The 18,083-nt window shown below is 37.9% G+C and overlaps 2 protein-coding genes across 5 annotated transcripts in view; both read left to right on the top strand.

Moving 5' to 3' along the window:
• Nucleotides 1-3,119, top strand: part of fam13b (family with sequence similarity 13 member B) — a 70,673-nt gene extending 67,554 nt beyond the window's left edge. For all 4 annotated transcript variants that reach the window (XM_080773203.1, XM_080773202.1, XM_080773204.1 and 1 more), the window contains one exon: nt 351-3,119. In XM_080773203.1, coding sequence (XP_080629329.1) covers nt 351-474 — 124 coding nt within the window. In that variant the 3' untranslated portion in view covers nt 475-3,119. The remainder of the gene's footprint in view (nt 1-350) is intronic.
• The window catches only part of LOC308322131 (uncharacterized protein), a gene marked incomplete at its 3' end in the record, with an annotated part of 567,861 nt that overhangs the window by 506,488 nt on the left and 43,290 nt on the right, over nt 1-18,083 (top strand). The gene's annotated exons all lie outside the window — the stretch shown is intronic.

The raw sequence follows: 18,083 nt of genomic DNA, 5'->3' as shown, positions 1-18,083 counted from the left end.
TAATATATAGCCACGCACAACACACACTTTGGAAAACCCTAGCCGCAATTTGCAACACCAGCCTTTTGACGGCCAATACATCCAAACGCAACGTTAAACTCCCCAACATTGCAGCTGTTTGGAAAGCTTGAATTATCCTCTTCCTACCGGCAATGTGTTTGTTTTATAGAAATCCACCTTAGACATGTTATGACTGAGCTACTTTCTGCTAAGAAGTGCAGGTGATAATGTTTTCAAAGCGTTTGGAAGCGCTCACTCAACGGTTCTGTGTACCACCTGTTTAGAATTTGCACATAATGCAGGAAGCAGCAGCAGCGCGTTGCGTTAATGAAAATGTCGTCCTGCTGTAGGAATGTTCAGAAGGAGGACCGCGTGCCCATGTTGGAGGAGTACAGGGAGTACAAGAGAATCAAGGCCAAACTACGCCTGCTCGAAGTCCTCATCAGCAAACAAGATTCCTCCAAGTCCATCTAGTCCCGCACTCCCACTCAGAGAGCAATCGTCACCACTGAAAGAACACGCGCCCCTCCGATGGCCTTCGTCGTCCAAGACGAGCCGTTGCGAGGGCTGCGCGCGTCACCCACCGCTGGCCATACATGACATCACATCCTAACGTGACCCCCGTTTTCTCCAACACGATCCCAACGCTTCCTCACCTGCTCTCTAAGCTGCAGGCCCTCGCGTGTTTCACGGAGGAATGTTTGTCGTCATCGGTTTCGGGCTTTCCTTTCTACCACAGAAGGAGAAACGAAACATCAGAACTCAGAATTTCCGGTTCACAAACCTTTACTCTTATCTGCGTTCTTTTTCATCTGTGTTCTTTTGTTTGTTTTTTGACATACTGAGAACAGGCATTTTAAACGCTTTTCCACTCAGTCTTGTTTCGGTGAGGCCGTGAATGTGTGGGAAACGGGACCAGTCAAACGAGCCCCCTTCCAAGCTATACCATTGGGCCTAAAGAACGATACGAGTTGGTTGTTTATCCGTCAGATTTTGAGACTGGTGTGGATGGGACATCTGATTTGTTTTATGACTGAGCCGCAGAGATAGTTTGTGTGTGTGTGTGTGTGTGTGTGTGTGTGTGTGTGTTCTTGTTTAACCTGTATACACACGCGTTTGTATGCGAGACACTGTAATGTCCACATTTCTTGAATGAAAAATTACTTTAGAGTTTCACTCAAATCACATTTGAGTGGAGAGTTGAGCACTTGTAACTCTGCGATAAAGACAGTCTTATGTTTGAGTGATGCTGAGATGAAACCGATTTGAAGGCACAACTCACTCAATTCACAACTCATTCTTTAGCATTTTTCTTTCACTGTTGTCCGTTTTTATTTTCTCAGGAAGAAAAACGTCATAGATTCACATGCAGTAGTGTCCTGTCTGCAAAATAAGTCTGGACTCGTTTGGAGCGTTTTTCTGTGAAGTCCTATTGTCTATGACGATATCCTAATGAGAAGGTGGTCATGGGAAATGCAGTCCCATTTTTCAGTTTTCTTCTGTTTCAATGTGGCTTCTTTTTGGTACAGTAGTCTTGGAATATGGTGCAGCACAACGTGTGTGTGTGTGTGTGTGTGTGTGTGTGTGTGTGTGTGTGTGTGTGTGTGTGTGTGTGTGTGTGTGTGTGTGTGTGTGTGTGTGTGTGTGTGTGTGTTCATCTTTGGGGGACTTATGGGGGCAGTAGGTACATAGGTAGGCACTTGGTTGGGTTTGTCCAGCGATGTGTCCCATCTCTAAAACTAAAGCATGATTGGCCACGGACAATATATATATTTTTTCCCTCTACAGATTGGACCAGAGGACACTATCGGGAAAGCTACAAAACCTAACCATTTACCACTATGCAGAATGTGATGAAAAGGCATACAGCACACCACATCCTGCTTATTGGTAAATGAGTGGCAGTTTGTAAGGATTTACCTGACACCATCAAGGCATGTTTCCCAGTATTCTAGAATCTAGCTGGAGTAGATTCAAGCGGTCATTTAGCAACATCCGTGAACCGAGCTAGAGGTTGCCAGTGAAGGCCGATGTTGCCAAAGTGCATCAAGATGATCCATCATTCAGTACTTAATCGATGATCGTAGCTTCTAAAGTTGTCTTGCCAAATGCTACCAATGCAGAGTTGTACTTATTAGTTGACGAAGGCAGGTAGCTTGAACCGAAAATGAACAGCTCACACAATGAGATTGTTGCTTGGTTGCACATCAGTGGCACACACCGAGAATGGCAGACCTACAAGCTCACGGAGATGTCGGTGTGTTGTGAGCTAGTAGTCGCATCCAAGTGTGAATTGGGCTATAGACGGTCTTTCCTGTCCATGGAAAGACGTCTCACCCCTGTGAGCTTTTATTTCGTGGTTGGAGATAGATTGAGGAAGGCAGATCACACAGTTAAGAACTGCAGATAACATTTTGCTTCAAAAAGTCCAACTTGTTGTGGGTGAGACGCAGATGATTTGCCCCAACGCCTGAAAGGCTTTTCTTTTTTTATTTCCTTTTTTTTTTTTCATATTGCCTTCTCCTTTGTCTTTATTCTGGTGTTTAGTCCACCCTTTGTTAGCTAGAGCCAAATGCTGGTATTGTTTGGCTGTGGCGGGTATATTTACTCTGCCGAGCACTTTGGCGGGTACCCCGTTCTAATTTGTAGGTCTTATTATATTTTTAAAGTGGCTTGTGATTCGTGGGATATCCTGGTCTCTGTGGTCAGTTGATGGAGGAAAAAAATAGCATCAGTTTCCTGACCTAGTTGGGGAAGGATAACACTAAAAGTAAAAAGGCTTTTTTTTTGCTGTGTGTCCAGTCAGTGATGATGGCATTTAGGAAAGGGGCTAGGAGAATGACCATGTGAGGCAGGCCACGCCTGGAGATGGATGTGGACCGGCCTGTATGTGTCACAACTTTGATACTTACTTTGTTCATACACGCTTCCTCTTCGTATAGAGATTAAGAGCCCCAGCAGCCCGTTGTCTTGTTTATGGTGGCTTATGGCATTTCTGTTTTTTTTTTAGAAAAATGCTCTGAACGAGCCTGCGAACAGAGGCTTTGTGAATGTGTGTGAGCGTGATAATGCACACAGACGTGTGTACAGTATGTGTCTGTGTCGGTGAGAAATGTCAGCATGGTAGTGTGGAGGGGGGGGCAGGGGGGGGGAGGGAGGGAGGGAGGGTGTATATACCTGTTATTTGCACAGCATTCAGAGAATGCAGCCCTTGTGTGTTTGTCATTTTCTTTTCTAAAAAAAAAAGGCACTACTATATATATATATACACATGTGTATGTATGTGAATATATATAAAATCTCCGAAGGAATGAATGTCAGAAACATTTAAATTATTTCAAACGACACGTTTGGCTTCCCTGTTTTCTTTTTCACAGTTTCTGAGACACCCTGAGAATGTGGTTTTTTTGTTTGTTTTGTTTGTTGTTTTTCTATTATTGCAATTACTATCATAACCATTATTTTGTATGATTATAATATAATCCTTTTTTTGTATCCTCATACTAATCTCACTTGTACAAGCAGCTGTAGTTGCAGATAGTAATCAGCCCCACTCCCCCCTCTGTGTAATATAAGCTAATCTAGATGCAGTACTGTTGTAGGCTTGCATGGCAAAAGAAAACAATATTAATAATAATAATAATAATAATAATAGTATGAGTAACATTGTATTGTTTCTATCATTTGTGCCATGAAGACGAAGCAATAATAAAAGAAAGGAAAAAAAATATTGTACCGGTATGTGGAAAGTCTACAGTACAGTATATTGGGTTATGGCAATATTGTCGGGTCAATGTGTGCGCGTGTGTCTGTGTTTACGTGTTTGCATTACAGGGATTCATTTATTGTCTCCGTTTTCAACATGGCAGCCTAAATACCACTCGCATGCACAAGCACATACATACAGTACACGGTGGAAGAAACCTGTTGGGACGTCACAACACAGCTGTGTTTTTACCACTGCTGTGTGCATAATGGGCTCATGTTTGTTTGGTTGCGCACTGTAGAAAACAAATCTAAAAATACATTACAGGATATCTTTATATAAAATGTGGAGGCATTTTGGACTGAAGAAGTTATCCATATGGACTGCCATGAAGTGTCATACCTGAAATCATAACATTCCAGTTTATATCAGAAAGTCAAAAACAAAAACAAACACAAACATCAGTTGTCAACTCCTGTCAGTTCCAAAGGCCTTTCTTTTATCTTTAAATAAATCTCTTTTTTCCTCGACTGCAAACCGGCAAACGATTTTGCACCCTATTTTCCTATGTAGTACCTTTCTTTTCTTCTTATTCCAGTATAACGAAGCTTGTTTATTTTGCCCTGTAACTGCAACAGAGTGGTAAAACTCATGCCAGGTTCATCCGTCGTATGTATCGCTGACCCTGTTGGTAATGCCATCTGTGTACATGCCATCACAAACGCACATTATCCAATAAATGCTTGTTCCATCAACCTTTGTTCTGGAATTTATAGCAGAAGTCCAAGACAAAGATATGGTAGAGCCACGCACCCAACAACTCTATTTTTTTTTACCCTCGTTTTGATCATTTTGATGACTGAATTGTCTTTCTGTTCATGTCCACACTGTCCAAACTGTTCCAATAACAGCGTAAAGGGTGCCTCTAAACTCTTAAGATGTGAAAATACCAGTTTAATGTCATTAATTTGTGTGAATGCTTTATCATATCTTTGATGGATTTTCCTATAAAGTCCTTTTGGCCAAGGTTTTTTTCTGTTTGTTTTTGTGTTTGGCGCCGTACAACCGCTCCCCCCCCCCCCCCCTCTCCTTTCCCGATTTCATATGATAGTCTACTGTCTTTTATCACATCATTATACTCTACGTATGAACGTATATCTGCAAATGTTTTATTTTGCGAATGCTTTTTTTTGTTTTGTTTTGTTTGTTTTCCCCATTGTTCCCCTTTTTTCAAAATGATGACGATCAAGTACAATCAGTACAGAATACATTTTGAAATGTAAAAATAAAGATTGTCATTTACAAACGGCGACATCTCTCTTGGTATGGATTGACAATTCGGAAATTCAGCAGAACCTGTTAAGTGACGAAAGTAGGCCTATTAACAAGTATTACATTTGATGTATTTAACAATAGCTTATTAAAAGCTAGGTTGATATATACAGTATATACACAAAATAGATGGTTAGTATAATGGCATGGCATTGGCATAGATCTTTTATGAAAGGAGGTAGGGCCCGCACACCCTTCCTTTGGTAATTAATTACTTTATTGAATAAATAGACAACGTTTCACGACAGGTCAGTATACAGATGCACACATTTCATCACTTTTATCCAGTTAGATCTTTTATGAAACATTACCACTAGGCTAGCTAAGCCTGCTGTCTCAGCAGAGGCCTCTGGTGGGCATTAGCTGTAGTTGTGGAAATCTGGCGGACATCTGGAAAAATACACAAACTGCTTGCCCTATTCAGGGAGGCTATCTGAGTTTACTAGAGTAACAAGAGGTTCGGGCCACTACGCGGCCCTCACCCCTAGCGCCACGCGTCACCAATCAAACTACAGCTACTATACATGACCTGTGGCTCACATGGTAGACAGTGTCTTAACCCAGAGAGCCACCATGATCTTTTAGAACCTCCTCAGCTTTCCATCTCTTTCCAGTGTTCTTGTCCAAAACATGCTCCATAGGGAAAGTAAACAGGGCTCAGCTGGGTTTGAACAACATCTGGCTCACATTGCCTTAACACTGGGAGCCACTGATCTCTCTGAGATGGTTTGGCTTCTGTTTTAGGTTGTTCTTCTGGTTGTCACTTCAAATGGGGCCTTGGTTGCAGTTCCATCACGTGACGTCAGATAAAAGAGAGGAGAACACAGAGCATGATTTTTTGATTGATTGAAATATTTATTAACAGTTTGCAGAATTACAGTAGCCTACATTTCAAGCACAAACTCAATACAAAGACTGTTAACTGTGAGTGGACGACCCAATTAAGCATTACACACATTGTTCAATTCATCAAAACATTTAGAGACATACAAATATACACTTCTATGTAGCTAAAGAACAGAATAGGAATTCATCATATAGGAAGCAAAAAGGGAAAAGATACATATACAGTGAGGGGAAATGACAGAGGCCAGTTTCGAATTGCAGCCATCCGTAGGTGCCCTTTGAGAGCGGTTTTGAAGGAGTCAAGGGATTCACAAGGGAGTCTTAATGACTGTTGGTAGGGCCTTCCACATTTTGGTGGCATAGGAGCAAAAATAATTTAGTCCCTTGTTTGTGCCGAATCTGGGTTGTACATGGTTTGTTGCACTCCCTCTGGTGTTGTGGGTGTGGACTTTGTTTACATTAAGGAAGTATTTAGACAGGTACATGGGTATCTTGGTGGTGTATCGAATCTTGTGGACCAGACCCATTGCAAGATGCTGTACTCTGTCGTCGACCCTAAGCCAGTGATACTCAACCTCAGGCCCGCGGGCCACATCAGGCCCGTGGGACCATTATGACTGGCCCACCAATGAAAATCTAAAAAAAAGAAGAAAAAAAAATCTGGAAAATGAAATAAAAATAAATTAATAATATTAGAGTTGTACTATTACTCGAACGAAAAAAAAAGCTTGGGGGGGGGGGGGGAGATGCAATGCAAATGAAAGACATATACTGTGTATCCCTATTCCCTGACATAATTTTATAGCTAAACGGACAGAATTCTATTTTATTTGAATGATGAAACCCAGCTGCCATTAATAGTTGGAAATGGAAATTGCGGAAATTGCGGAAATGGAAATTGTGGAAATTGCGGTAATTGTAATTGCGGAAATTACGGAAATGGTGGAAATGGAAATTGCGGAAATTGCGGAAATGCGGAAATGGAAATTGCGGAAATGGTAATTGCGGAAATTGCGGAAATGGTGGAAATGGAAATTGCGGAAATTGCGGAAATGGAAATTGAGGAAATTGCGGAAATGGAAATTGCGGAAATTGCGGAAATGGTGGAAATGGAAATTGAGGAAATTGCGGAAATGGAAATTGCGGAAATTGCGGAAATGGTAATTGCGGAAATTGCGGAAATTGCTCTTCACTTATAGCTATCTATTTTCAGGTAGATTGTTTTATTTTACTCAGTCAGCCATATCACTACTCATTTTTTTTCATGAAAAAGGTCATAGCTGGGTAATCTATTTTCAGGCAAATTGTGTTTATTGTATTTTATTTTACTCAGCCATAACAATTTATTTTCTGTTAACCAACTTGCTGGCTGGCAGGCAGGCAGACAGCTACTCATAGACAGGCAGACAGACAGACAGCTACTCATGGAGAATTGGACAGGCAGGCAGTCAGACAGACAGCTACTCATAGACAGGCAGACAGACAGCTACTCATGGATAATTGGACAGGCAGGCAGACAGCTACTCATGGACAATTGGACAGGCAGGAAGGCAGACAGCTACTCATAGACAGACAGACAGCTACTCATGGACAATTGGACAGGCAGGAAGGCAGACAGCTACTCATAGACAGACAGACAGCTACTCATAGACAATTGGGCAGGCAGGCAGACAGCTACTCATAGACAGACAGACAGCTACTCATGGACAATTGGACAGGCAGGAAGGCAGACAGCTACTCATAGACAGGCAGACAGACAGCTACTCATGGACAATTAGGCAGGCAGGCAGACAGCTACTCATAGACAGGCAGACAGACAGCTACTCATGGACAGTTAGGCAGGCAGGCAGACAGACAGCTACTCATGGACAATTGGACAGGCAGGCAGACAGACAGCTACTCATAGACAGGCAGGCAGACAGCTACTCATAGACAGGCAGACAGTAAGACAGCTACTCATTGACAGACAGACAAATAACTACTCATGGACAGAGACAGACAGGCAGGCAGGCAGGCAGGCAAAGAGCTACTCATGTTATGTTATTATGTTATTATAACAGCTACTCATGTTATGTGCAATAATTTGTGCAGTTATGGAAACAGCTCTTTGTGTTTATGCAAGAAAATGTAACACATTTATTTATTTACATATTGTGTGCATGCACATTGTACTTTGATACATTTTGCGAAAATAAAGCAATTGAAAGAGAGAAGTTATCAAGTATCATTAATGTCGTAATTTTATCTACTGGCCCCTGGCCCCTTGCCATTTTTGTAATGTGGCCCACAGGTAAATCTATTTGAGTATCCCTGCCCTAAGCCATCCCAGCCTGTCAAAGTGGGCAGGGGTGAGGTGGGTTCGGGGGGTGAGGCCAAGTAGGAGCCTGACCAGTTTGTTTTGGGAGGTCTGGAGCCTTGTTTTAAGGGCCTTTGAGGTGCTGTGGTACCAAGAGGTGCATGCATAGTCAAAGAAACCTTGTACGAGGGCTCCTGTTAAGGTCTTCATGTCTGTATGCCTGTATGCCTGTATGTCTGTATGCCTGTATGTCTGTATGCCAAATTCCAACATGGAGTGCAGTACCGGGTGCATGTACGTATGTGACGCAGCAGGTGTGCCCGGCCCTGCAAAGGACCTGCGATGGTATTGAGCAACATTAGTGCTAGTAGCCTACAAGAAATTATATAATAGCACGATGCAACATTGTCATTCTTGCTGAACATAACATAGTAGCCTATACTGTACGTACCGTTTTGTATACTCCACAGAAGGCACAGCCACTCTTTTTGTAGCCCTGAAACTCCCTTTGAATTTCTGGGAACTTTGCACCTTTTTTGTCATATTCTGACAAACACTCCCATAGGCTACAGACTTTGTCCACCTCCTCTCTGGACAGGGCATCGTCGTTGTCTTTTAATAATTGGAGTAAGAACGCTGCAAAGTTCTGGACTGCTTGGAAGCCCTCAATATTGTCAGGTCCAACCCAGTCCTACATCAAACAAAATAGTGGTGACATTTGTATGCAGTTACTACAGTTACAACTTTAATGAAGTTTAAACATAAAAGAAAAAAGGTAAACCTACATCATGAGTGGTGGAGGCTGATGCTATTGTTGACAAAACATTAATGAAAATATAATGTTAACATTATAGCCTAATGCTATGGGGTCCACACAAGACACGTTTACACAAACAAAAGTTTAGTGTGAGTTCTGTGGACCAACACTAGGGGGCAGCAGACCACATGCCTAGGCTTACTGCTGAAGTCAGTATCATGGCCAATGGTGGAAAAAGTATCAATACTGCATATACTTTGTTACAAGTAAAAATCCAGAATTCAAAATGTGCATAAAAGCACATAAATGCAGTATGTCTCATTTAAAGTTTTTAAATGTATAATATACAGATATTTTTTTTAAATAGCTGGCCTGCAATGCGTCGCAATGCGACTCAGGGGTAAAAACAGGTTGAGCTTGTAGATCGGCTATTTTTGCCACGACAGTAGGCTATATGCAATACTTACATACTTACACCTAGCAACCCCATTCTAGCCTACTTAGGTTCATCTTAAGGTGCCTGAAAAGGAATCTTTGAAATGTTTTATAGTTTTAGAAATATAGTGCTTTCAAATTTATGGGGCTCAATGGCAAAAATTATGAAAAACGGCGTGCTATAGTATGCCGTACGATATGGTCCAAAATGATGAAAAACGAGGATAAAAAAAAAATCAAAATTTCAAAAAACATGGGCTGTAACCCATCGTTTTTTTCATTTTTTTCAAATCCTCAAAAATGATGAAAAATGGCGTGCTATAGTATGCCGTACGATATGGGCTATAGCCCATGGTCCAAAATGATGAGAAACGAGGATAACAGTTTTTTTCAAAATTTCAAAAAACATGGGCTATAACCCATCGTTTTTTTCATTTTTTTCAAATCCTCAAAAATGATGAAAAACGGCGTGCTATAGTATGCCGTACGATATGGGCTATAGCCCATGGTCCAAAATGATGAGAAACGAGAATAACTTTTTTTTTTTCAAAATTTCAAAAAACATGGGCTATAACCCATCGTTTTTTTCATTTTTTTTTCAAATCCTCAAAAATGATGAAAAACGGCGTGCTATAGTATGCCGTACGATATGAGCTGTAGCCCATGGTCCAAAATGATGAGAAACGAGGATAACTTTTTTTTTCAAAATTTCAAAAAACATGGGCTATAACCCATCGTTTTTTTAATAAAAAAAAAAAAATTCAAATCCTCAAAAATTATGAAAAACGGCGTGCTATAGTATGCCGTACGATATGGGCTATAGCCCATGGTCCAAAATGATGAGAAACGAGGATAACTTTTTTTTTCAAAATTTCAAAAAACATGGGCTGTAACCCATCGTTTTTTTCATTTTTTTCAAATCCTCAAAAATGATGAAAAATGGCGTGCTATAGTATGCCGTACGATATGGGCTATAGCCCATGGTCCAAAATGATGAGAAACGAGAATAACTTTTTTTTTTCAAAATTTCAAAAAACATGGGCTATAACCCATCGTTTTTTTCATTTTTTTTTCAAATCCTCAAAAATGATGAAAAACGGCGTGCTATAGTATGCCGTACGATATGAGCTGTAGCCCATGGTCCAAAATGATGAGAAACGAGGATAACTTTTTTTTTCAAAATTTCAAAAAACATGGGCTATAACCCATCGTTTTTTTAATTTAAAAAAAAAAATTCAAATCCTCAAAAATTATGAAAAACGGCGTGCTATAGTATGCCGTACGATATGGGCTATAGCCCATGGTCCAAAATGATGAGAAACGAGGATAACTTTTTTTTTCAAAATTTCAAAAAACATGGGCTATAACCCATCGTTTTTTTCATTTTTTCATTTTTTTCAAATCCTCAAAAATGATGAAAAACGGCGTGCTATAGTATGCCGTACGATATGGGCTGTAGCCCATGGTCCAAAATGATGAGAAACGAGGATGATTTTTTTTTCAAAATTTCAAAATACATGGGCTATAACCCATCGTTTTTTTCATTTTTTTCAAATCCTCAAAAATGATGAAAAACGGCGTGCTATAGTATGCCGTACGATATGGGCTATAGCCCATGGTCCAAAATGATGAGAAACGAGGATAACTTTTTTTTTCAAATTTTTTAAAAACATGGGCTATAACCCATCGTTTTTTTTCATTTTTTAATTTTTTTCAAATCCTCAAAAATGATGAAAAACGGCGTGCTATAGTATGCCGTACGATATGGGCTATAGCCCATGGTCCAAAATGATGAGAAACGAGGATAACTGTTTTTTTCAAAATTTCAAAAAACATGGACTATAACCCATCGTTTTTTTCATTTTTTTCAAATCCTCAAAAATGATGAAAAACGGCGTGCTATCGTATGCCGTACAATATGGGCTATAGCCCATGGTCCAAAATGATGAGAAACGAGGATAACTTTTTTTTTCAAAATTTTTAAAAACATGGGCTATAACCCATCGTTTTTTTTAATTTTTTAATTTTTTTCAAATCCTCAAAAATGATGAAAAACGGCGTGCTATAGTATGCCGTACGATATGGGCTATAGCCCATGGTCCAAAATGATGAGAAACGAGGATAACTGTTTTTTTCAAAATTTCAAAAAACATGGACTATAACCCATCGTTTTTTTCATTTTTTTCAAATCCTCAAAAATGATGAAAAACGGCGTGCTATCATATGCCGTACAATATGGGCTATAGCCCATGGTCCAAAATGATGAGAAACGAGGATAACTTTTTTTTTTCAAAATTTCAAAAAACATGGGCTATAACCCATCGTTTTTTTCATTTTTTCATTTTTTTCAAATCCTCAAAAATGATGAAAAACGGCGTGCTATAGTATGCCGTACGATATGGGCTGTAGCCCATGGTCCAAAATGATGAGAAACGAGGATGATTTTTTTTTCAAAATTTCAAAAAACATGGGCTATAACCCATCGTTTTTTTCATTTTTTTCAAATCCTTAAAAATGATGAAAAACGGCGTGCTATAGTATGCCGTACGATATGGGCTATAGCCCATGGTCCAAAATGATGAGAAACGAGGATAACTTTTTTTTTCAAAATTTCAAAAAACATGGGCTATAACCCATCGTTTTTTTCATTTTTTTCAAATCCTCAAAAATTATGAAAAACGGCGTGCTATAGTATGCCGTACGATATGGGCTATAGCCCATGGTCCAAAATGATGAGAAACGAGGATAACTTTTTTTTTCAAAATTTTTAAAAACATGGGCTATAACCCATCGTTTTTTTTCATTTTTTAATTTTTTTCAAATCCTCAAAAATGATGAAAAACGGCGTGCTATAGTATGCCGTACGATATGGGCTATAGCCCATGGTCCAAAATGATGAGAAACGAGGATAACTGTTTTTTTCAAAATTTCAAAAAACATGGACTATAACCCATCGTTTTTTTCATTTTTTTCAAATCCTCAAAAATGATGAAAAACGGCGTGCTATCGTATGCCGTACAATATGGGCTATAGCCCATGGTCCAAAATGATGAGAAACGAGGATAACTTTTTTTTTTCAAAATTTCAAAAAACATGGGCTATAACCCATCGTTTTTTTCATTTTTTCATTTTTTTCAAATCCTCAAAAATGATGAAAAACGGCGTGCTATAGTATGCCGTACGATATGGGCTGTAGCCCATGGTCCAAAATGATGAGAAACGAGGATGATTTTTTTTTCAAAATTTCAAAAAACATGGGCTATAACCCATCGTTTTTTTCATTTTTTTCAAATCCTTAAAAATGATGAAAAACGGCGTGCTATAGTATGCCGTACGATATGGGCTATAGCCCATGGTCCAAAATGATGAGAAACGAGGATAACTTTTCTTTTCAAAATTTCAAAAAACATGGACTATAACCCATCGTTTTTTTCATTTTTTTCAAATCCTCAAAAATGATGAAAAACGGCGTGCTATCGTATGCCGTACAATATGGGCTATAGCCCATGGTCCAAAATGATGAGAAACGAGGATAACTTTTTTTTTCAAAATTTTTAAAAACATGGGCTATAACCCATCGTTTTTTTTCATTTTTTAATTTTTTTCAAATCCTCAAAAATGATGAAAAACGGCGTGCTATAGTATGCCGTACGATATGGGCTATAGCCCATGGTCCAAAATGATGAGAAACGAGGATAACTGTTTTTTTCAAAATTTCAAAAAACATGGACTATAACCCATCGTTTTTTTCATTTTTTTCAAATCCTCAAAAATGATGAAAAACGGCGTGCTATCATATGCCGTACAATATGGGCTATAGCCCATGGTCCAAAATGATGAGAAACGAGGATAACTTTTTTTTTTCAAAATTTCAAAAAACATGGGCTATAACCCATCGTTTTTTTCATTTTTTCATTTTTTTCAAATCCTCAAAAATGATGAAAAACGGCGTGCTATAGTATGCCGTACGATATGGGCTGTAGCCCATGGTCCAAAATGATGAGAAACGAGGATGATTTTTTTTTCAAAATTTCAAAAAACATGGGCTATAACCCATCGTTTTTTTCATTTTTTTCAAATCCTTAAAAATGATGAAAAACGGCGTGCTATAGTATGCCGTACGATATGGGCTATAGCCCATGGTCCAAAATGATGAGAAACGAGGATAACTTTTTTTTTCAAAATTTCAAAAAACATGGGCTATAACCCATCGTTTTTTTCATTTTTTTCAAATCCTCAAAAATTATGAAAAACGGCGTGCTATAGTATGCCGTACGATATGGGCTATAGCCCATGGTCCAAAATGATGAGAAACGAGGATAACTTTTTTTTTCAAAATTTTTAAAAACATGGGCTATAACCCATCGTTTTTTTTCATTTTTTAATTTTTTTCAAATCCTCAAAAATGATGAAAAACGGCGTGCTATAGTATGCCGTACGATATGGGCTATAGCCCATGGTCCAAAATGATGAGAAACGAGGATAACTGTTTTTTTCAAAATTTCAAAAAACATGGACTATAACCCATCGTTTTTTTCATTTTTTTCAAATCCTCAAAAATGATGAAAAACGGCGTGCTATCGTATGCCGTACAATATGGGCTATAGCCCATGGTCCAAAATGATGAGAAACGAGGATAACTTTTTTTTTTCAAAATTTCAAAAAACATGGGCTATAACCCATCGTTTTTTTCATTTTTTCATTTTTTTCAAATCCTCAAAAATGATGAAAAACGGCGTGCTATAGTATGCCGTACGATATGGGCTGTAGCCCATGGTCCAAAATGATGAGAAACGAGGATGATTTTTTTTTCAAAATTTCAAAAAACATGGGCTATAACCCATCGTTTTTTTCATTTTTTTCAAATCCTTAAAAATGATGAAAAACGGCGTGCTATAGTATGCCGTACGATATGGGCTATAGCCCATGGTCCAAAATGATGAGAAACGAGGATAACTTTTCTTTTCAAAATTTTTAAAAACATGGGCTATAACCCATCGTTTTTTTTCATTTTTAAATTTTTTTCAAATCCTCAAAAATGATGAAAAACGGCGTGCTATCGTATGCCGTACAATATGGGCTATAGCCCATGGTCCAAAATGATGAGAAACAAGGATAACTTTTTTTTTCAAAATTTCAAAAAACATGGGCTATAACCCATCGTTTTTTTCATTTTTTCATTTTTTTCAAATCCCCAAAAATGATGAAAAACGGCGTGCTATAGTATGCCGTACGATATGGGCTATAGCCCATGGTCCAAAATGATGAGAAACGAGGATAACTGTTTTTTTCAAAATTTCAAAAAACATGGACTATAACCCATCGTTTTTTTCATTTTTTCCAACTCCTCAAAAATGATGAAAAACGGCGTGCTATCGTATGCCGTACAATATGGGCTATAGCCCATGGTCCAAAATGATGAGAAACGAGGATAACTTTTTTTTTCAAAATTTCAAAAAACATGGGCTATAACCCATCGTTTTTTTCATTTTTTCATTTTTTTCAAATCCTCAAAAATTATGAAAAACGGCGTGCTATAGTATGCCGTACGATATGGGCTATAGCCCATGGTCCAAAATGATGAGAAACGAGGATAACTTTTTTTTTCAAAATTTCAAAAAACATGGGCTGTAACCCATCGTTTTTTTCATTTTTTTCAAATCCTCAAAAATGATGAAAAATGGCGTGCTATAGTATGCCGTACGATATGGGCTATAGCCCATGGTCCAAAATGATGAGAAACGAGAATAACTTTTTTTTTTCAAAATTTCAAAAAACATGGGCTATAACCCATCGTTTCTTTCATTTTTTTTTCAAATCCTCAAAAATGATGAAAAACGGCGTGCTATAGTATGCCGTACGATATGAGCTGTAGCCCATGGTCCAAAATGATGAGAAACGAGGATAACTTTTTTTTTCAAAATTTCAAAAAACATGGGCTATAACCCATCGTTTTTTTAATTAAAAAAAAAAAATTCAAATCCTCAAAAATTATGAAAAACGGCGTGCTATAGTATGCCGTACGATATGGGCTATAGCCCATGGTCCAAAATGATGAGAAACGAGGATAACTTTTTTTTTCAAAATTTCAAAAAACATGGGCTATAACCCATCGTTTTTTTCATTTTTTCATTTTTTTCAAATCCTCAAAAATGATGAAAAACGGCGTGCTATAGTATGCCGTACGATATGGGCTGTAGCCCATGGTCCAAAATGATGAGAAACGAGGATGATTTTTTTTTCAAAATTTCAAAAAACATGGGCTATAACCCATCGTTTTTTTCATTTTTTTCAAATCCTCAAAAATGATGAAAAACGGCGTGCTATTTTATGCCGTACGATATGGGCTATAGCCCATGGTCCAAAATGATGAGAAACGAGGATAACTTTTTTTTTCAAAAATTTTAAAAACATGGGCTATAACCCATCGTTTTTTTTAATTTTTTAATTTTTTTCAAATCCTCAAAAATGATGAAAAACGGCGTGCTATAATAGTATGCCGTACGATATGGGCTATAGCCCATGGTCCAAAATGATGAGAAACGAGGATAACTGTTTTTTTCAAAATTTCAAAAAACATGGACTATAACCCATCGTTTTTTTCATTTTTTTCAAATCCTCAAAAATGATGAAAAACGGCGTGCTATCGTATGCCGTACAATATGGGCTATAGCCCATGGTCCAAAATGATGAGAAACGAGGATAACTTTTTTTTTCAAAATTTCAAAAAACATGGGCTATAACCCATCGTTTTTTTCATTTTTTTCAAATCCTCAAAAATTATGAAAAACGGCGTGCTATAGTATGCCGTACGATATGGGCTATAGCCCATGGTCCAAAATGATGAGAAACGAGGATAACTTTTTTTTTCAAAATTTTTAAAAACATGGGCTATAACCCATCGTTTTTTTTAATTTTTTTATTTTTTTCAAATCCTCAAAAATTATGAAAAACGGCGTGCTATAGTATGCCGTACGATATGGGCTATAGCCCATGGTCCAAAATGATGAGAAACGAGGATAACTGTTTTTTTCAAAATTTCAAAAAACATGGACTATAACCCATCGTTTTTTTCATTTTTTTCAAATCCTCAAAAATGATGAAAAACGGCGTGCTATCGTATGCCGTACAATATGGGCTATAGCCCATGGTCCAAAATGATGAGAAACGAGGATAACTTTTTTTTTTCAAAATTTCAAAAAACATGGGCTATAACCCATCGTTTTTTTCATTTTTTCATTTTTTTCAAATCCTCAAAAATGATGAAAAACGGCGTGCTATAGTATGCCGTACGATATGGGCTGTAGCCCATGGTCCAAAATGATGAGAAACGAGGATGATTTTTTTTTCAAAATTTCAAAAAACATGGGCTATAACCCATCGTTTTTTTCATTTTTTTCAAATCCTTAAAAATGATGAAAAACGGCGTGCTATAGTATGCCGTACGATATGGGCTATAGCCCATGGTCCAAAATGATGAGAAACGAGGATAACTTTTTTTTTCAAAATTTCAAAAAACATGGGCTATAACCCATCGTTTTTTTCATTTTTTTCAAATCCTCAAAAATTATGAAAAACGGCGTGCTATAGTATGCCGTACGATATGGGCTATAGCCCATGGTCCAAAATGATGAGAAACGAGGATAACTTTTTTTTTCAAAATTTTTAAAAACATGGGCTATAACCCATCGTTTTTTTTCATTTTTTAATTTTTTTCAAATCCTCAAAAATGATGAAAAACGGCGTGCTATAGTATGCCGTACGATATGGGCTATAGCCCATGGTCCAAAATGATGAGAAACGAGGATAACTGTTTTTTTCAAAATTTCAAAAAACATGGACTATAACCCATCGTTTTTTTCATTTTTTTCAAATCCTCAAAAATGATGAAAAACGGCGTGCTATCGTATGCCGTACAATATGGGCTATAGCCCATGGTCCAAAATGATGAGAAACGAGGATAACTTTTTTTTTTCAAAATTTCAAAAAATATGGGCTATAACCCATCGTTTTTTTCATTTTTTCATTTTTTTCAAATCCTCAAAAATGATGAAAAACGGCGTGCTATAGTATGCCGTACGATATGGGCTGTAGCCCATGGTCCAAAATGATGAGAAACGAGGATGATTTTTTTTTCAAAATTTCAAAAAACATGGGCTATAACCCATCGTTTTTTTCAAATCCTTAAAAATGATGAAAAACGGCGTGCTATAGTATGCCGTACGATATGGGCTATAGCCCATGGTCCAAAATGATGAGAAACGAGGATAACTTTTCTTTTCAAATTTTTTAAAAACATGGGCTATAACCCATCGTTTTTTTTCATTTTTAAATTTTTTTCAAATCCTCAAAAATGATGAAAAACGGCGTGCTATCGTATGCCGTACAATATGGGCTATAGCCCATGGTCCAAAATGATGAGAAACGAGGATAACTTTTTTTTTCAAAATTTCAAAAAACATGGGCTATAACCCATCGTTTTTTTCATTTTTTCATTTTTTTCAAATCCCCAAAAATGATGAAAAACGGCATGCTATAGTATGCCGTACGATATGGGCTATAGCCCATGGTCCAAAATGATGAGAAACGAGGATAACTGTTTTTTTCAAAATTTCAAAAAACATGGACTATAACCCATCGTTTTTTTCATTTTTTCCAACTCCTCAAAAATGATGAAAAACGGCGTGCTATCGTATGCCGTACAATATGGG

Source organism: Protomyctophum bolini (assembly GCF_963924005.1).
Source record: "Protomyctophum bolini genome assembly, chromosome: 10".
In the NCBI taxonomy this organism is placed as follows: Eukaryota; Metazoa; Chordata; class Actinopteri; order Myctophiformes; family Myctophidae; genus Protomyctophum; species Protomyctophum bolini.
This window is presented reverse-complemented; position numbering and strand designations above follow the sequence as displayed.